The 16,586-nt window shown below is 36.3% G+C and overlaps 1 protein-coding gene across 2 annotated transcripts in view; it reads right to left on the bottom strand.

Moving 5' to 3' along the window:
• Positions 1–8,699: 8,699 nt before the first annotated feature.
• The window catches only part of LOC127637275 (plexin-B2-like), a 145,813-nt gene continuing 137,926 nt past the window's right edge, over positions 8,700–16,586 (bottom strand). For both annotated transcript variants that reach the window (XM_052118236.1, XM_052118235.1), the window contains 5 exons: positions 13,983–14,130; positions 13,829–13,893; positions 13,666–13,741; positions 12,989–13,063; positions 8,700–12,868 (listed from right to left, as the gene is read on the bottom strand). In XM_052118236.1, the coding sequence (XP_051974196.1) occupies positions 12,764–12,868; positions 12,989–13,063; positions 13,666–13,741; positions 13,829–13,893; positions 13,983–14,130 (469 nt within the window). In that variant the 3' untranslated portion in view covers positions 8,700–12,763. The remainder of the gene's footprint in view (positions 12,869–12,988; positions 13,064–13,665; positions 13,742–13,828; positions 13,894–13,982; positions 14,131–16,586) is intronic.

Genomic DNA, 16,586 nt, shown 5'->3' with positions numbered 1-16,586 from the left:
TGGTATGTGTTGGACACCTCTCCTCCCCAAGAGACCTTGAACGATCTGCCAGTGAGCTATGTCTCAAACCATCCAAGCGTAGTTCCTGTGATGCCCAGGTCAGAGAAAGTGGACAGGAGTATCTGGTGGTTCACTGTGTCAAGGCAGCAGACAAGTCAAGGAGCTTGAGGATGGATGATTTTGAGTTAGCTCTTGCCAGTCACAGGGCTTCAGCTACTGACAATAGGGCAGTCTCTGTTGAGTGTCCTTTTTTGAAGCCATATTGATGTCTGTCAAGTAGGTTGTTCTGTGAGAGAAAAGCATACAACTGGTTGAATACTACCCTCTCAAGAGTTTTAGACAGGAATGGTAGGAGAGAGACCGGTCTGTAGTTGTCGACTATTGTTGGGTTTTGTGTTGTTTTTTTAAGAAGTTGGGTTATTCGAGCCTGCTTGAATGTATTGGGAAAGTTTTCAGTGAGAGATGCAATAATAATGTGTGTAAGTGTGGGTAAGCTCGATGGAGTGGCATCTTGAAAAAGATGGTATCAGACGATGTAATAATTGTGGCAGGCCTAATAATTGCATCCTCATTTGTGTTTTTAGTTTACAGTTTTATTTTATGGTCAACTATTTTAACCTACTAAAGTTTACTTGCATTGTCTGAGAAGATTTTAAAATTAAAATAACAAAGGGTATTTAATTGAACTCGCATTGACCATATCACAGGTTACACCTCTTAAACGTATTATATTTTTATGTGAACATTATTTTTCGCTTGCTATCTGCATGTTCAGTTGTTATGCACTAAAACAATTACAGGCAATTGTGCTTATACCATCATTGACACACATTACACATGTATAAGCTTTTTAAACAATGTGTCAAGTTAAAAAGAAAGTCAACTTTTAAAAACATGTCTCTACGCATCTGCATTCGTTATACTGTATTTTTTGTTTTGCATATAGCTTTTTTTAGTACAAGAAAGTGTTTGGTCTGTACAGCTCCTAAGGTTGAAATGATCTACAAAACAAAGTTTGAATGGAGTTTGTACGTTAAGCAGTATGGGCTGAATGTATTGCTGAAATGTTATACAGAAGAAACCTAAACCAAAATGTTTGAGGAATATCTATTGAGTGCTGCCTTGCAAGCTCAGTAATAACGATCTAATACAGAAAGTAACTTGTGGATGAAGTGGTGTTATATCCCACCTTGGTGTGTAGAGGGTGTCTGAGCAGTGGCCACGTTACTGAGGTCTGCAGGTAAGCCCACATACACACCACCATAGTTCTTTCTCTTCTCATCATCTATAGATGAATCGTCTTGCCTGTGTGCCCAGAACCAGAACAGAACCAAGAGATTATAAAGTTCTATCCTTTATTATTTTGAGACATTTAATGTACTGTACATCTTTAGGGATGGCATGTTATTGTGCTGAATGGGTGTTTTTCAGTGGCAGTTAAGGTCCTGATGTCCAAGTGTGCAAGACTCTCTCCTGCTGAGTGGGTGCTTGTTGTTCATGTGTGGGAGAATTATTCCAGGAAAATGAAAAGCAGTGTTCAAACTCATTATATTTGTTTCTCAGAATCTTATAGACAAACTGTTAAAAAAAAACTGAAGGACATTGTGAGAATTGCTAATATACATTTTATCTATCTTGTTCTCTCTCTCTCTCTCTCTCTCTCTCTCTCTCTCTCTCTCTCTCTCTCTCTCTCTCCTCTCTCTCTCTCTCTCTCTCTTTCTAATTTCAAAGCCTTTAAAATACACCATGTTATTTCTTAGAAAAAATAGCATGGTAACCATAGTTTAAACCTCAATACAATAGTTGCTGTTACTGCTGTAAAACCATAATAAATAATAAATAAAATAATAATGATATAAGCAACGTAATAAGCTTTCAGGGTTGTTAATTTCTTTTAATGTATGTTCTTTTGGTTGCCATTATATGAAAAATTACTGTTTTATTAAAGTAATAATAGTTGTAGTAGCTATGTTATTTTGGTAGAAACTATTGTTAACATGTAACTTCTTTAAGGGGTGTTCTCATCATACTCACACATCTTTAGCTGACTCAGCTGGACCTGCAGAAATAAAAAATAAAAACAAACACCAAATTAGGACATCACACAACATTGAATAATTTTAAAGGAATGTGGAAATAAAATACATTTGAGAGTTCTGGCTTCTTTAAATCTTATTCATCCACTTTATTAAATAATATAACATATTACACTATGTTTTTTTTACAGTTCTGGTATGAAAGAAGTTTTATTCATAACTAGAATGAGTAATCAATATGTTGTTATTGTGTTATTACAGTGTTATAACAATTGAGCGAAGCATTGTCGGGTAGATTTGTTATTCAGTGTAATAGCAAGAGCTTTCTGCCTTGGTCCAAACATCTAGCCATGTAATGTCAATCAAACAGTGAGTCATCTACCTAACACTGTGTAATATGTGTGTGTGTGTGTGTGTGTGTGTGTGTGTGTGTGTGTGTGTGTGTGTGTGTGTGTGTGTGTGTGTGTGTGTGTGTGTGTGTAAGTAGAGTTCAGGTGGTTATATATGTGTATTAATAGTGCATCTAAAAGGCAGGCATAGAAAAATACCTAATGGCTAAATCTCTACAGACCTATGAAGTTTCCCTCATAGCATTCTGTTCAACAATACATTGACTAAATAAAACTGATATAATTTAAATGACTGATCAATATCTATCTAAAAAGACTGAACAGAACAAATCTGAAATAAAGTATGAAGTAAATTCCTAAAGTCACAAGCTTAATTTGTGGTAAATAACATAATTTCATTCATTTCAAACAACGACAATTATATTAACAATTGCAGTGTTTGATAGCTGGACTGAGATCCTTACAGTGCAGTTCATTTGGATTCATGCCCATTTCTACCATGGCTCTTAATTGTCTGTGTGCGAATATATACCAATGTGAGATGACTCATACTGAAGTGGTGTTAAGATTTCCATTGTACTCCCCTGATTTTGTGCAAGAATAACTGAAGGAACAGAATGTTCACACATGTTTATGCCCAATCAGAACTGAGACATACATCACTATTGTCTAGAATAAAGTCCTCATCTCAAAAGACATGTCTCAAACGACTCTTCAAGAGGTCCACAGACCACACACACTCCTTTACCAGCAGTGTAAACAAACATCATTCGTGAATATCATTTTCGTTTAATGGAATCTAGGCACCAATAACTGACTACACAAGAAAATACAGCAAGAATAGCACATTATATGTATTCTAACAACACCAGTAACTTCGCAGAACACAAGTTTTCCATAAAACAGCTGCTCTTAAAGGTTTTGAGGGCAGGTCAGGATATACTTAATCTATATTTAATCTATATTAATCTACCAGAACTGGTTTTAAAGACTCCTGTGGACTGATATGCGATGTGTAAGATGTTTAGAGTGTGAATGATTCAGTCCTGACACACACATACAGATCTCCCATTCACAAAATGAACAACACATTAACTGTATATTTGGAGAGCAGCCAGTTGTGAGTGGGAGAGATACAGCAAGAAGACTAAACTCACATGAGATGAAATTACCTCATTTACAAAGCCCACACAAACACACACATGATATACACTCTCTTACAAATAATTAAAATCAATTACCTGCAGCCGTGCTGGTAGCAGTGGAATTCCCACAGCCCATTTTTGTTCCTGTAACTTAAAAGAGGGGAAATGAAGAGGAATGACAAGGAGAGGGGACTGAGGGAATAGGGAACAAGAAATAGATGGAACTGGAGAGGAAAGAGGAAAATAAGAGAGACAACACAGTAAAAGAAGGAAAACAGGATTACTGGAATGAGCAGGGAGAGAAAGAGTGGGGGAAAGAAAAAGGAAGAGCGGGATGAGGATGCAGGAAGTATATAGATTGACAGCCAAATCCGAGTGTGTGATAGCTACAGACAGAGAGAGGAGGAGAAGGGGAGGAGAGAAATGTAGGTTGTAAGAGGTATTCCTCCACTCTGGGTTACCCAGGTAACGGAGAGAGAGAGAGAGAGAGAGAGAGAGAGAGAGTGTGTGTGTGTTCAGGTATATATGGTTTACGAGGACTGATAGCACGATTCTAGATTATACATGTGTAATTATTCTATAAACTAAAAGGCTTGAAAATCATAATAACTATGTTTTTTTATTTTTTTTAAAATGTACAAATGCAGAAAGTTTTCTGTGAGGGTTAGGTTTAGGGGTAGTGTAAGGGGATAGAATATATAGTTTGTGCATATAAAATATGGAGAGTCCTCATAAACCACAAATACCAACATTCCCTTTAGATTACTTTCAGATTCACACAATTACTCTAAATATACAGTCATTCAAAGTAAAATGCATGCATGGTGCTTTTGAGTCCACTCTTTTCCCTTTTTTTAAAAAAATAAAAGGCAAGCAAGGCAGACATTACTAAAGTGTCTTGCATGTGAAAATGATAAACAACCAGACTGAAATGGACTGTAGCTTATTATGTCTTGGTGTCAATGTTTCCCAGTCGTTTGAGCAGGCAGGTAAAGACACAATCTAATTATACAAACTATTGTAGGTAGAAACCAGTCTCTAGGAAGCTTATAGTACAGAATAAAGAAAAGACACAAGACAGTGAGATAATATTCAGAGTGGAAATGGTGCCCTGTGAGCCACATATAGAGCCACAGAAATGATAAAAGACACAGTGTGCACTGTCATCTGTTTCCTAACTTTATTATAGATTGTGTGTAAAGTAACTACTGATTAAAAAGCCCATCCTGCTGTACGGTAGATGAAAATGTGCTACGATGGTCTTAAAAAGTATTTGGGCCAATTAAGTCACACATTAAAAATGTATGAATTTCATTGGATTCAATATGTTAAATATGAAACCAATTGGCATCTACAAAGGATGCTAAGCCTTTACTCAGAAATAACAAAAAATGTAGTTCATCAGATTAAAGGGAAAGTTTACCCAAAAATTAAAATCCTCCCATCATTTACTCACCCTCATGCCATCCCAGACGTGTATAATTTTCTTTCTTTTTTAGAAAAGTTTTAGAAGAATATAACAGCTCTGTAGGTCCATACAATGCAAGTGAATGGTAATCAGATTTCCATAAGCTCAAAAAAGAAGATAAAGTCGGCATAAAAGTAATCCATAAGACTCTAGTGGTTTAATCAGTCTTCTCAAGTGATCCACTTAGTTTTGAGTGAGAACAGACCAAAATATAACTACATTTTTACTGTATACATCTTGACATTGGAGCCTCTAGGCACGATCATGATTTCCAGCTCGATTACAACTAGTGCTTGACTTATACAGAGTGCAAGATGGCACTATAGGAAGTGTAATCGATCATGAACTCATGATTGTCAAAGAAGACTGCTGTTATGATGTACAGTCAAAAAGGAGTTACAATGTGATCTATTCTCACCCAAAACTAACTCGGTTCAGAAGACATTGATTTATCCACTAGATTCTGATGGATTATGTTTATGCTGACCTTATCTGTTTTTTGGAGATTCAAATGCCTGATCACCATTCACTTACATTGTATGGACCTACAGAGCTGAGATATTCTTGTAAAAACCTTTATTTGTGTTCAGCAGAAGAAAGTCATATACATCTGTGATGTCATGAGGGTATGTAAATGATAAGAGAATTTTCATATTTGTGGGAACTATCCCTTTAATTATGGACATGTTCCACTAATGTCAATGTAAACAAACTTGTTTTTGTAAAATGCATGAAATAACATAGATGCAATAACATGTTCGGTGTGAATGGTCCCTTATATTCACATTATGACACATCACTAGTTATAGTTTCTCAAATTTACCTTTCAAACATTAGCATTTAATTCCATTGGTTGTAGGTACATATTCACTTCATCCCAAACTTCGTTTGTTCTTTGTATCCTGATACTACTGAGTGAAAAACCACTCCAAAGATTCAGTAAGCTGTCCAAACAAATCGGACTGAATCGCGAATCGATTCAGATCATTTTCTAACTTGTTTTTGGCCAATTCACTAAAAAGAACAGACTAGTTCATGCTAGCTCTGATTCTACAAATCCATCAGAAATTTTCATTTTTAAAATCAGATTTCATATGAGGCAAGAAATGGGATGAAAATAAAGTTAAAAATCCAAAGTCATTCAGAGATCTGTGTGGAAATTTCAGCCTGTGATTAATGCAGTGAATAGGTTTGGGCTCCATACCTGGTGTTCTTCTAAAGAAAAGTTATTGAGAAACAAGGCAAGATTAATAAAAATAAATATAGTGGTACTCCTTCCAATCAGAAACATATGGAAGCCTGTTTCTGCCACGTCAAATAAAAAAATAATCCAGCACACATCTCATTACTTTGAGATATTATCTCATTATTTTCAGATAATATCTAACATTTTGAAATAGCATTTCATTATTGAGATATCTAATTTTCTTTAGATATCTCAATATTTTGAAATAATATCTCATTATTTTTAAGTAGTCTATCCAGAACAATCAAGCGCAGCATGCAAAGGTAGCCATTACTCTTGCCAGCAGTTTTCTTGAAAAAGCCATCTATGCAACTACTGATACATAAGCCATATGGCTTTATTTTATCATATACATCTATATGGCATACAAAATTTGGCCCATGACTAACAAACACTCGTCATCTCAAGCGGTTCCGTGAACACACATCTACCCCATTCCAGTCGTATCAAATGACTGATTCTTGGTCTGTAATTATTCTGGCCATCCAGCAATATCTATAGCATATTCTTCCCCAATGTTTGAAGCTGTTGGTCAATAAAGGATGCCACTTCAGCTATATCAGTCATATTTCATCTGCCCCAGAACTGTTTTTTTTTTTTTTTTTTGTAGCTTCCTTTCTAAGGTCCGGAGGCTTATTTTGAAATCATGTGATTCATTACAAAAATTTCCTGATTTGTGAATCCATGTCTGAAGTAGACCGCAATGATTGTATCCATTGTCACATTCGTTCTCTGTTTTGTTCTCTGTTGTAATGGATAAACAGTATACATACACATACATACAGACACACGGTCACCCCTTCATAAAAAGTGATACCCTTGAATACTAACTCAAAAATATTAAGATATTATATCATTATTTTGAAATCGTAATCTTGGAAAAATACAATATTTTCTCAAAATAATGAGATCTCAAAATATTGAAAAATGTTCTCAAAATAATGAGACATTCTCAAAATATTGATATTTTATCAAAGTAAGATATACTCAAAATATTGATATTTTATCAAAGTAAGATATACTCAAAATATTGATATACTATCTCAAAATAATGATATCTCGAAATATAGAGATATTATCTCAAAATAATGACTTATGTGCTGGATTTTTTTATTTGATGTGCCGGAAACGGGCTTCCATAGAAGAAACAACACACCCAAATTAATAAAGCCCAAAACAGCATCCTCTCTTTCATTTCTCCAAAGAAAAACAATAATTTTCTAATATCAGTCTCTGTATTCAGCCCAGTATGAGTCATACAATTGGCCTTTTAACTGTTTTGTTGAGCTCTACTTCCCTTCACAATTAAATGCAGATTAAAACTTCCTGAGAATTTAAGAGTCATCAGGCCAATGTGCATTTATTCTGAGTCATGAGAAGGCAGAGTTTTAAAATGATTGTACTTTGCACTTTAGTTCCTGATGTCACGGGAACATACTTGACATCTTTCACCACAGCAAGAATGGTTGTAGTGCGTAATTGACCAACAGAGGGCAGTGTATTAACACTGTACATTAACAAGTGTTTACAAGCTTATTTGGAATGGGGAGGTAAACAAATTTGGTATTGTCTGTGTATTTGTGTAACCAGAAATATAAACCACACCAAATGGGAAAAGAAGTTTGAGATGTATAAACTGAGCAGGAGAATGCCTGAAAATATCCAGAGACAAAAGTGGACAAACAACTCAAGTGCACATCTAATCTAATGTCCTTTAGCTTGTTGTTCTCTGGTAAATGGCATCACAAGCTTGTCTTATGCCGAGTTAACCGACTTGTCTCCATGTTTTACTCAAGGGGACATTAAGTGATGAGTGTCCTAGTTTTCTTTGCAAGCTTCCAAGCCTCCAGGCAGGAAACAAGCACTTATGTGTACCACTAAAAAATAAACTAAAGTTCAGGGATGGAGGGGAAGTTGGAGAAGAGATAGAGATAAGGTTATGCAATTCCTTTTCTCCTTCAAGAAATGGAGGTAATGGAAATAGAACGGTGACCACGGCTGTCTATCGAGATTTGTTTTTGTGAATAATGACTTAAAGTCCAGTCTGTGCCTCATTCATTAATGACAGTAATGGCCTGGACAATCTAATATCCATTCATGATCACATCTATAGGAAATTCTCTGTAATGTAATGGCATCCTAATCTAGAATCTATGTCCATTAGCCTCAGTCTCAAGACCACTCAAGATGCTTAAACAGTTTTAGCCTCTGACCATAATCACACAGTTTGGTCTAATAGTCCCATCAACTGCCTGGCATTGCTTGGAAACAAACACTTAATGTGTGGGCCATTCAACAAGCTCTGACTGCTGAAGATGATAAGGGGCACCAAAGAGGCTATTTTTAAACTGCCAACACTGGCAATTACTATAGTTGGCTTTAATGGAAAAGACACTTTCATGAAAATAGAACTTGAATATGGTTAAGTCACTGCATTTTATCTTCTTTTCACGACAGGTTAATTTTGTTACATAATAGTTTATTACATACACTAAAGATCTCATTCCAAACAACATGGGATTTGAGCCTTACAGTTTACATGCACTTTATAAGCAGTGTACAGTTTACTCCCATATGCATGCGTCTGTCAGAAAGCAGCTTTCTCCACAGCAATGTAATTTCTCCACAATGCTTGTGTAAATAGCAAACAATGGCATCCAAGGTAGACTTCCCTATTTTATTCTTTGTTGCACTAATGGGGATTCCCTCTTACATAAAATTCTGGGATTCCCCCTGTGTACTTCATTGCATATATGTGAACAGGAGGGGCCATCTACATTTCACATTGGGGTCTATAAATGGGTATAGTTTAATGTGCATGTGCTTTCCCCACTGTACTCCCAGAAATACTGATTTCTTTCCGCTTTATTGACTTATTGTAGAGCTTCATCCTATGACGTTTGTTATCCGATCAGTTCACCCATATGCGCACTCTTCAAAAATATTGTAGAACACCACTTTTGTGTTTAACGCACAAATAAAAAATATTCTGGGTTCAATAAAAGTTATGCTCAATCGACAGCATTTGAGGCATAACGTTGATTCCACAAAAAATTATTTTGACTTTTGTCCTCCCTTTTCTTTAAAAGAAAGCCGAAATCTGTGTTACAGTGTGGCACTTACAATGGAAGTGAAGTTTTGGTGTTTAAAAGCAGAAATATGAAGCTTATAATTTTATAAAAACACTTGCATTAATTCTTCCTTTTAAACTTTTGTTTGCACGTTTTAGGGTTTACAGCGTTACATCGTCATTTGTAAAATTGGATTTAACTTTACACATAAAAGGTTAGCAAGTGATTTACTTACAATAAAATCACCATAACACACATATTATTTACTCTGTATCTACTCTATATTTCGAAACAATGAGTACTTTCATGTTTACGGTTTGGCTCCACTGACTTATATTGTTTGCCTCACTGTAACCCAGAATTTAGCTTTACAGTCCAAATACATTTTTGTGGTAATCTACATACCACAAAAACTAGGGATTGACTTTAACTTGAATTGAATCTGGATTATTTGTACCCTAACTGTGAATGTGGCAAAATAATAATATATATATATATATATATTTTTTAAATAGTAATAAGATTTGCAGCAATCAAAAATGTGTCATTTTCCTCTTAATTTTTCCTTAATTTAGCAAAATCCGAACATGTTTGGTTTCAGCATACCAAATAATCTTTTTTTTTCTTCCAAAAATACTATTCTACCATTTATTTCAGTTTAAAAGTTTAGCAATTACAAGAAGAAAAATCTTTACAACATGGAAAATAACTTAACAGAGGAATGTGTATTTTAAATTTTTCCTGGTGATATTAGTCTTTAAAGCCCTATACTGCATCAACAAAGCAATCTGGAGTAGCAGGATCAAACTGGGATGCTGGCAGGCATCTCTCAATTTGATAACACTAGAGGGATAGCAGACTTCAGAACAGGGATTTAGAGTATTAATGTTCTATATATCCACATTCAACAGACCAGCAGCTCAAAGAAACACAAAACTGATCCCTCTAAAGTCACGAACAGATACTTATGTGAAGGGTAGTTCATATCAAAAACATTTGGGATTGTGTGAAACTAAAACTATTTAAAATATATTTTTCTAATAATTTTTATTATTATGCATGCAGATTTTTATTTATTTTTTTACCTTATATTAATTAAGAAACTTAAGAAAATGAATGTGTCACTGCAGGACTGAAATAAACTCAAGGCAAAAAGGGGATACAAATGTCGAGAAACTTGAAAGAATGATTAGTATGCAGCACCTATAAAATACACTAATACATTCATATACATTTTAACCTAAACTCTTAATTAAAAATAAAAAGCTCAAGAACGCATCAATTGAATCAGTTATGTGTGTTACTGATGTGTTATTACACAAAGACATAGAAACATCTAATATTCCTATTGCAATTTTTAATGCAATCACCACACAATTCATAATTATTACTCGTATTCTTTAAGGCACTACTTGGAAAAGAAAGGCAAACGAGAAGCTTTACAATAAGCCACTGACACAGTAGTAGCTAGAAAATGGATCACAAGTCGGTAGAGAGAAATGATTAGAGCAAAACTAGGAGAGACAGAGAGGAGCAATTTGACAATTTGAACTTGGCAGTACGGATATATTTACAGTTCAAAGGCATTTCCTGCTGTGTCCATCATGCTCAAAATGGGCAGTGCCAGCCACAGATTGGCAGCGATGCGATTTTATCACATGCTTTATATCCAGAACCAAATGCAACACAAGTTACTCACACTATAAAGTTTGTGAACAAAGAATACAGTCCTCATTTGCAGTCATTAGATTGTGTAGTGTTTTGCACATTTAAGTCAGAATGTACAGGTAGGAAAAAAGTACCATTCAAAGATTAAGTTAGATGACAGACTTCCCACCAGCTGCGTTTCCCATATTTTTTGTTATTACACTTTAAGCAAGATAATTTGATATGAAGCTGATTTAAACAACTTATAAAACAATAAAAACAACAGAAGCTATAATCAATGGTTCCCAATCCTGTTCCTCAAGGTCCTCCCAACACTACACATTTTGGATATCTCCCTAATCAAACACACCTGATTCAACTCATCAGCTCATTAGTGGAGACTCCAGACCTGAATTGGCAGTGTCAGAAAAGGGAGATATACAAAATGTGCAGTGTTAGGATGCCTCCAGGTACAGGGTTGGGAATCACTGCTATAGGTGATTGTGAATACGTGAAGTAAAAATAAAACAAAGATTTTAAACTTTGGTAAACTCTAAACCAAAAGACCTGTATCCATGATACTTTTTCAGGTTTTAAAAGATAAAATAGTACCTAGAGACTAAACTGATATTGATGACATTTGTCTGTTAAGAATATCTGTAAAAATGTCTGTCATTATTTTTTCAACCTTAAGTTGTTCCAAAACCTGTGTGGCTTTCTTCTGTGGAACATAAGATGCTGATGCTGCTCTTTTTCCCCATTGGCACAGCATAAGGGTGAGTGTGACAAGAGTGAAATATTTTAGTGAACTACCCTTTTAAGAAAAGCAGTTAGCATTACAAACCTTAAAATAATCAGTCTTGTATTGTTGATTTAAAATACAAAATCATAATTGTGCCATAAAATGATAAGCCATGAGATGCAGTGCACATATACTGTAAAAGCAAAGATGGTACAAAATATATAAAATTGCAATTGCCATATCAGAACTTGAGACAGTTAAGCAAAGGGACATAAAAGCTTCCATGGTCTTTGTTATAAATGTCTGTGTCGTGGATCAAATGTTCTTTGACGCTGTGTTTTGAACGTTGACATTCACACAGCGATCATAACATCTGTTCTTTCGTGCTGATATTTATAGTGGCTAAATTAGATACTGTCTGTATAACATTATTGTACACAATCACCAGTAAAAATACAAAACTTGGGAGGGACAAAAGAACCCTGGCTTTGACGTCAGCATCACGAATACCTACACAAAATTATAGTGGTACCATAGAACCCACAGGAAGTGACATCACTGCACAATAATGAGAGTGCCACTAAAAAATACACAGGAAAACAAGAGTAGGCGTCCACAGAAACAATAATTAATCTTTTTTTTTTTTTTAAAGCCTCTTGCAGCCTTTGGTGTGAAAATAGATGTACATATAATACTATCATTTAATTTCATCTACGAGGAAGAATATACTGAACATCTGATTATTGGCACAGGAGAAAAAATAAATGCTGGGTGTTTTTCATTGTGCAGTGCTGATCTGAGATGTACCATAGCAAGGTTTCATTCTTCTCTGAAAGTTTCTCAAGTACCTCTCAGGTCAAAGTTCATATTGGTCCCTTTGAATCAAGAGTAAAATTAAATGCCACGTGGAGAGAGGAAAGGTCATGGATAAGTCTGTGCTTCTTGTTCACACAATGAAGGCTCCATAACGTCAGTCATCCAGAAGTTTTGTAGCCTAACGAAGTGAGCTGTCTTTTGGATTAGGTGGCACCTCCGCCTACTTTCTCGGCTTCTTGACATTAAAGATCAGTCACTTTATTCTCCAACGCAGCAGCGATCTGCTGCAGTCTGAGGGTCAGCTGTTTGCTCTGGGCAGCAGGGTCCTCTTCCAAAGACAAGATAATCTACAAACAACATGGCAAGATGCAAAAATGAGAAAGACAGACTGGTGTTTGTCTACTTGCCATCAATAAGATGGCATCAAAAGAGCACAATCAAGACATATAATGTGTAAAAACACCTACCCCATCAAAGTACTTGCTGGCATACTGGTAAAGCTGGTGCAATGCAACTTCAGTGTTCAACTTGTCTGTGTGAGACTGGAAAAGATTACGAGTCAAACTGGTTGTCTTTAACACATATTAAAACAAGATTGTTACATGTTTTCAAGAAAATCTTAGTGGTGCTTGCACATGCAAAACTCGCCACCATGATGCTAAGGTGTTGAGGGTGGTTGCAGAGATTTATTTTAGAGCTCAGCATAAATAGAAACTTTGTATTCATATTTTCACGTATGATTCATTTCAATTACTTTTCCTAGCCTGGACATCACAATTTTAAAGTCCCTGATATCTGCAAGTGTTTCATGATCATAGGAAACCTATAAGGTGTTCTGTTCTGTATTGCTAGAGTGTTCTTGGTGGTTGCTTACTGCCCCATGTGAAAAAAGCTTTACCTTTTGTCCAAAGAAATAGCTTAGGTGTCTCTTTCAATGCAAGTCTATGGAATTTGTCCTACTTTATCATCCTCCAGGAACAAATCACTTTGTGATTGCGTCAAAAATGATGGAATAACTCAACAAGCCACATAACGTCCGCAGCATAAACAGTGCAGGACAGGCTATGCACCAAAGATTATTTATAGGTTTAGCCAAATGAGCAATAGTAATCTGAGCACCATTAAAAACTACACAAACACTTACACGTGAAACCTCCGCAAGGTGTGTGTTCATGTCCTGGTCACTGACTGGAACCATCTGACGGATGCCTTTGTAATAACTGAAGAGAGCAGAGGACAGACAGAATGTCATATTTTGCTGTGGTTATACAAACATGCTCAGATTGATAAACACAAGAGACACCTACTCATCAACCATCTTCTTGTAAGTGGATATTTCCTTTGCATAAAGCAGCTTGTTGCTTGGGGATTCCTGTGAAGGAGAGGTGATGAGAGAGAGAACATGAGAAAGAGCTAATATGAAACTTTGATGAACTACATCTTCAAGCCTTGGTTGCTCACCCGGGTCAGTTTGTGCTCAGACTTGGTGCAGGCATCCATGAAGGTCTGGGCGATGACAGATAAAGAGGCATCCACCACCTCCGTCACATGGACGTCAAAGATGAAGTGAGGGTTTTTCAGAATGTTTACCCAGAACCGCAGAGGCAGACTGCAAAAACACACAAACGCTTACATTTTTGCTCCTGGCAAATTAACTCTGACCAAATGACTTATGTAAATTTGTAAATTGGCATCATTTGTAGGGCTGCAACACCTGCCAAGCTAAATTTAAATAATTATTGAAAATAATGACTTCTGGTTCCGCAAGAAGTCATCTGTCAGCGGTCCAAATTATTTTTCATAATTTTCTTGCATTACACCATATAATGGACTGCTTCATTTCCTTTTTTTTTTCTCTTCATTTTATTGCCTGGTAACCTGATCCTTGTGAGTCAAGTTATGCGAGCTGGCGGTGAACATAACTCTCAAACCAAGGTGTCTCACCCTGTTCAAGACAGCGGCAAGATGTCAGACAACGTTTCTACCCCGCTAACGAATGACACATGACTGTCCAATACACCATGCTGCTGAATTCGTCTTTGGAGTCCCTTCGCTCTTCTATTGCTTCTGTTGGGACTACCTTGGCGACTCAAGTGACTACTATCACTGATATGGAGACTAGTCTCACCGACCACAGTGACAAGATAACTCATCATGAACTCTTCAGTCGAAGTTGGTGTCGATGACTGAGGAGAACACCTCTAAGATCTAATGTGGAAGACATTGGGTCGTGTTCCAAGCGGCAGAATATTCAAATGGTTTGTCTTCCTGAGGATATCGAAGGACGCCAGGCAGTTCATGACTGATTTTTTTGCCGAAGTTCTCAGTGATGTTCTTTCTGCCCCACTGGAGCTTGACCAAGCTCATCGCTTCCCGAGATATAACCTCGCCACGGTCAAAATCCCCGCCCGGTAATAGTGAGATTTCACCATTACGTTAAGTAGTAAGTTGTGCTTACATGGGCAAGGGCCATGAAATATACCTTGTTCAAGGGACACGGACTCAAATTCTACGAAGACTTCTGCACTTCAGTGGCAAAAAGAAGAGCTTCGTTCTACAATGTTAAGGGCCTGCTGTACAAGCAAGGTGTTCCTCTTGGCATGATTTACCCAGCCCGACTCATGTGTCGTACAAAGTTGCAGAGCATCATTTCGACTCCGCTGAAGCTGAAGAGTGATTCTACTACCAAAACTTTGATGACTAATGAGCTGAATTTTGTATTATTTTGGTATTAATGGGGTTAAATTCTTCAAGCTTGTTTGAGTCAACTCCACTACTTGATCCACTACTTGTTAAGGTTTTTCTGTTTAAGGTTATGTTCAGATGGCCGTGTATCAGAACAAGTGACCTCTATTTGTTCCTTTTAAATTCACTTGTTTTGACAGGATTTTAATTTTTATTTGGTTTCCATTTATACTTATGTATTTTTCTTTCAATTTCATTGGCTTTTCCTTTTATGTGTTTTAATGGTTAAGCCCTCTGCTAACATTAAGGGGGTGGTTGGACATGACATTAGAATCGTTACATGGAATATATGTGGGTTGGGCGGACTAATGAAATGTTCCAAAGTTTTCTCTCACCTAAAACCACTATCTTCCAATATTGCATTTCTCCAGGAGACACACCTGCATATAGGTGTCCATACTAGATAACGCAAACCATGGATTGGTCAGCTGTATTGTTAAAAGAGTTTTTGGCAGGGAATTTCTTATCCTGAGGGACACTTTGTAAAAGTCAGTGGCATTCTTTTTCAAACTCCGGTAGTTTTAGTAAATGTCTATGTCCCGAACTGGGACAGCCCTGCTTTCAAGTCCATGAGTTTCTCAAAGATTCCAAACCTCAAATCTTATCTTATTTTAGAGGTGACCTTAACTGTGTTGTTAATAATAATAATCTTAATAAATCACTGTCTAAATCAGGTACATCTTCAGCTATGTCTAGGTCCTTAATTACACTCATGAATCAAATAGGTTGTGTTGATCCCTGGTGTTTTTTTTCCACCAATCTGATAAAGTATTTTCTTTTTTTTCCTAGAGTACATCATGTTTACTCTCGTACGGATTCATTTTCCTTGATAAAGCTCTTCTTTCTTCTGTCATTTCTTCAGATTACTCTGCTATTGTTATTTCTGATCATGCCCTGCATTTGTTAGACAACTCTTGCTCGGCCCCAGTGGAAATTGATTCAGGGCTACTTGCCAGAACTGACTTCTGTAAATTTTTTATCCAAAAACATTGACTTTTTCATTGAGACTAACAAAAAAGGATCTCTCTCTCTCTCTGCTTCTCTTTTATGTGAGACATTTAAATTATTAATTTGTGGTAGGATTATTTCATATAGTGCCCTTCTAGTTAAGATGAGGAAAACTCAGCAGCAAGAGCTGATCAGCTCAATTTTGGAGATGAATAGTCAGTATTCTTGCGTGACCAATCCTGAACTTAAAACTGCAATGTCTAAAGTTGCAAACTCAATTTGATTTGCTCTCAATAAATAAGGCAGAATACTTGCTTAAAAGAACTAAAGCCACCTACTATGAACATGGGGACAGAGAGGGCCGTCTTCTTG

This window comes from Xyrauchen texanus, chromosome 45 (genome assembly GCF_025860055.1).
Source record: "Xyrauchen texanus isolate HMW12.3.18 chromosome 45, RBS_HiC_50CHRs, whole genome shotgun sequence".
NCBI classification, from domain to species: Eukaryota; Metazoa; Chordata; class Actinopteri; order Cypriniformes; family Catostomidae; genus Xyrauchen; species Xyrauchen texanus.
This window is presented reverse-complemented; position numbering and strand designations above follow the sequence as displayed.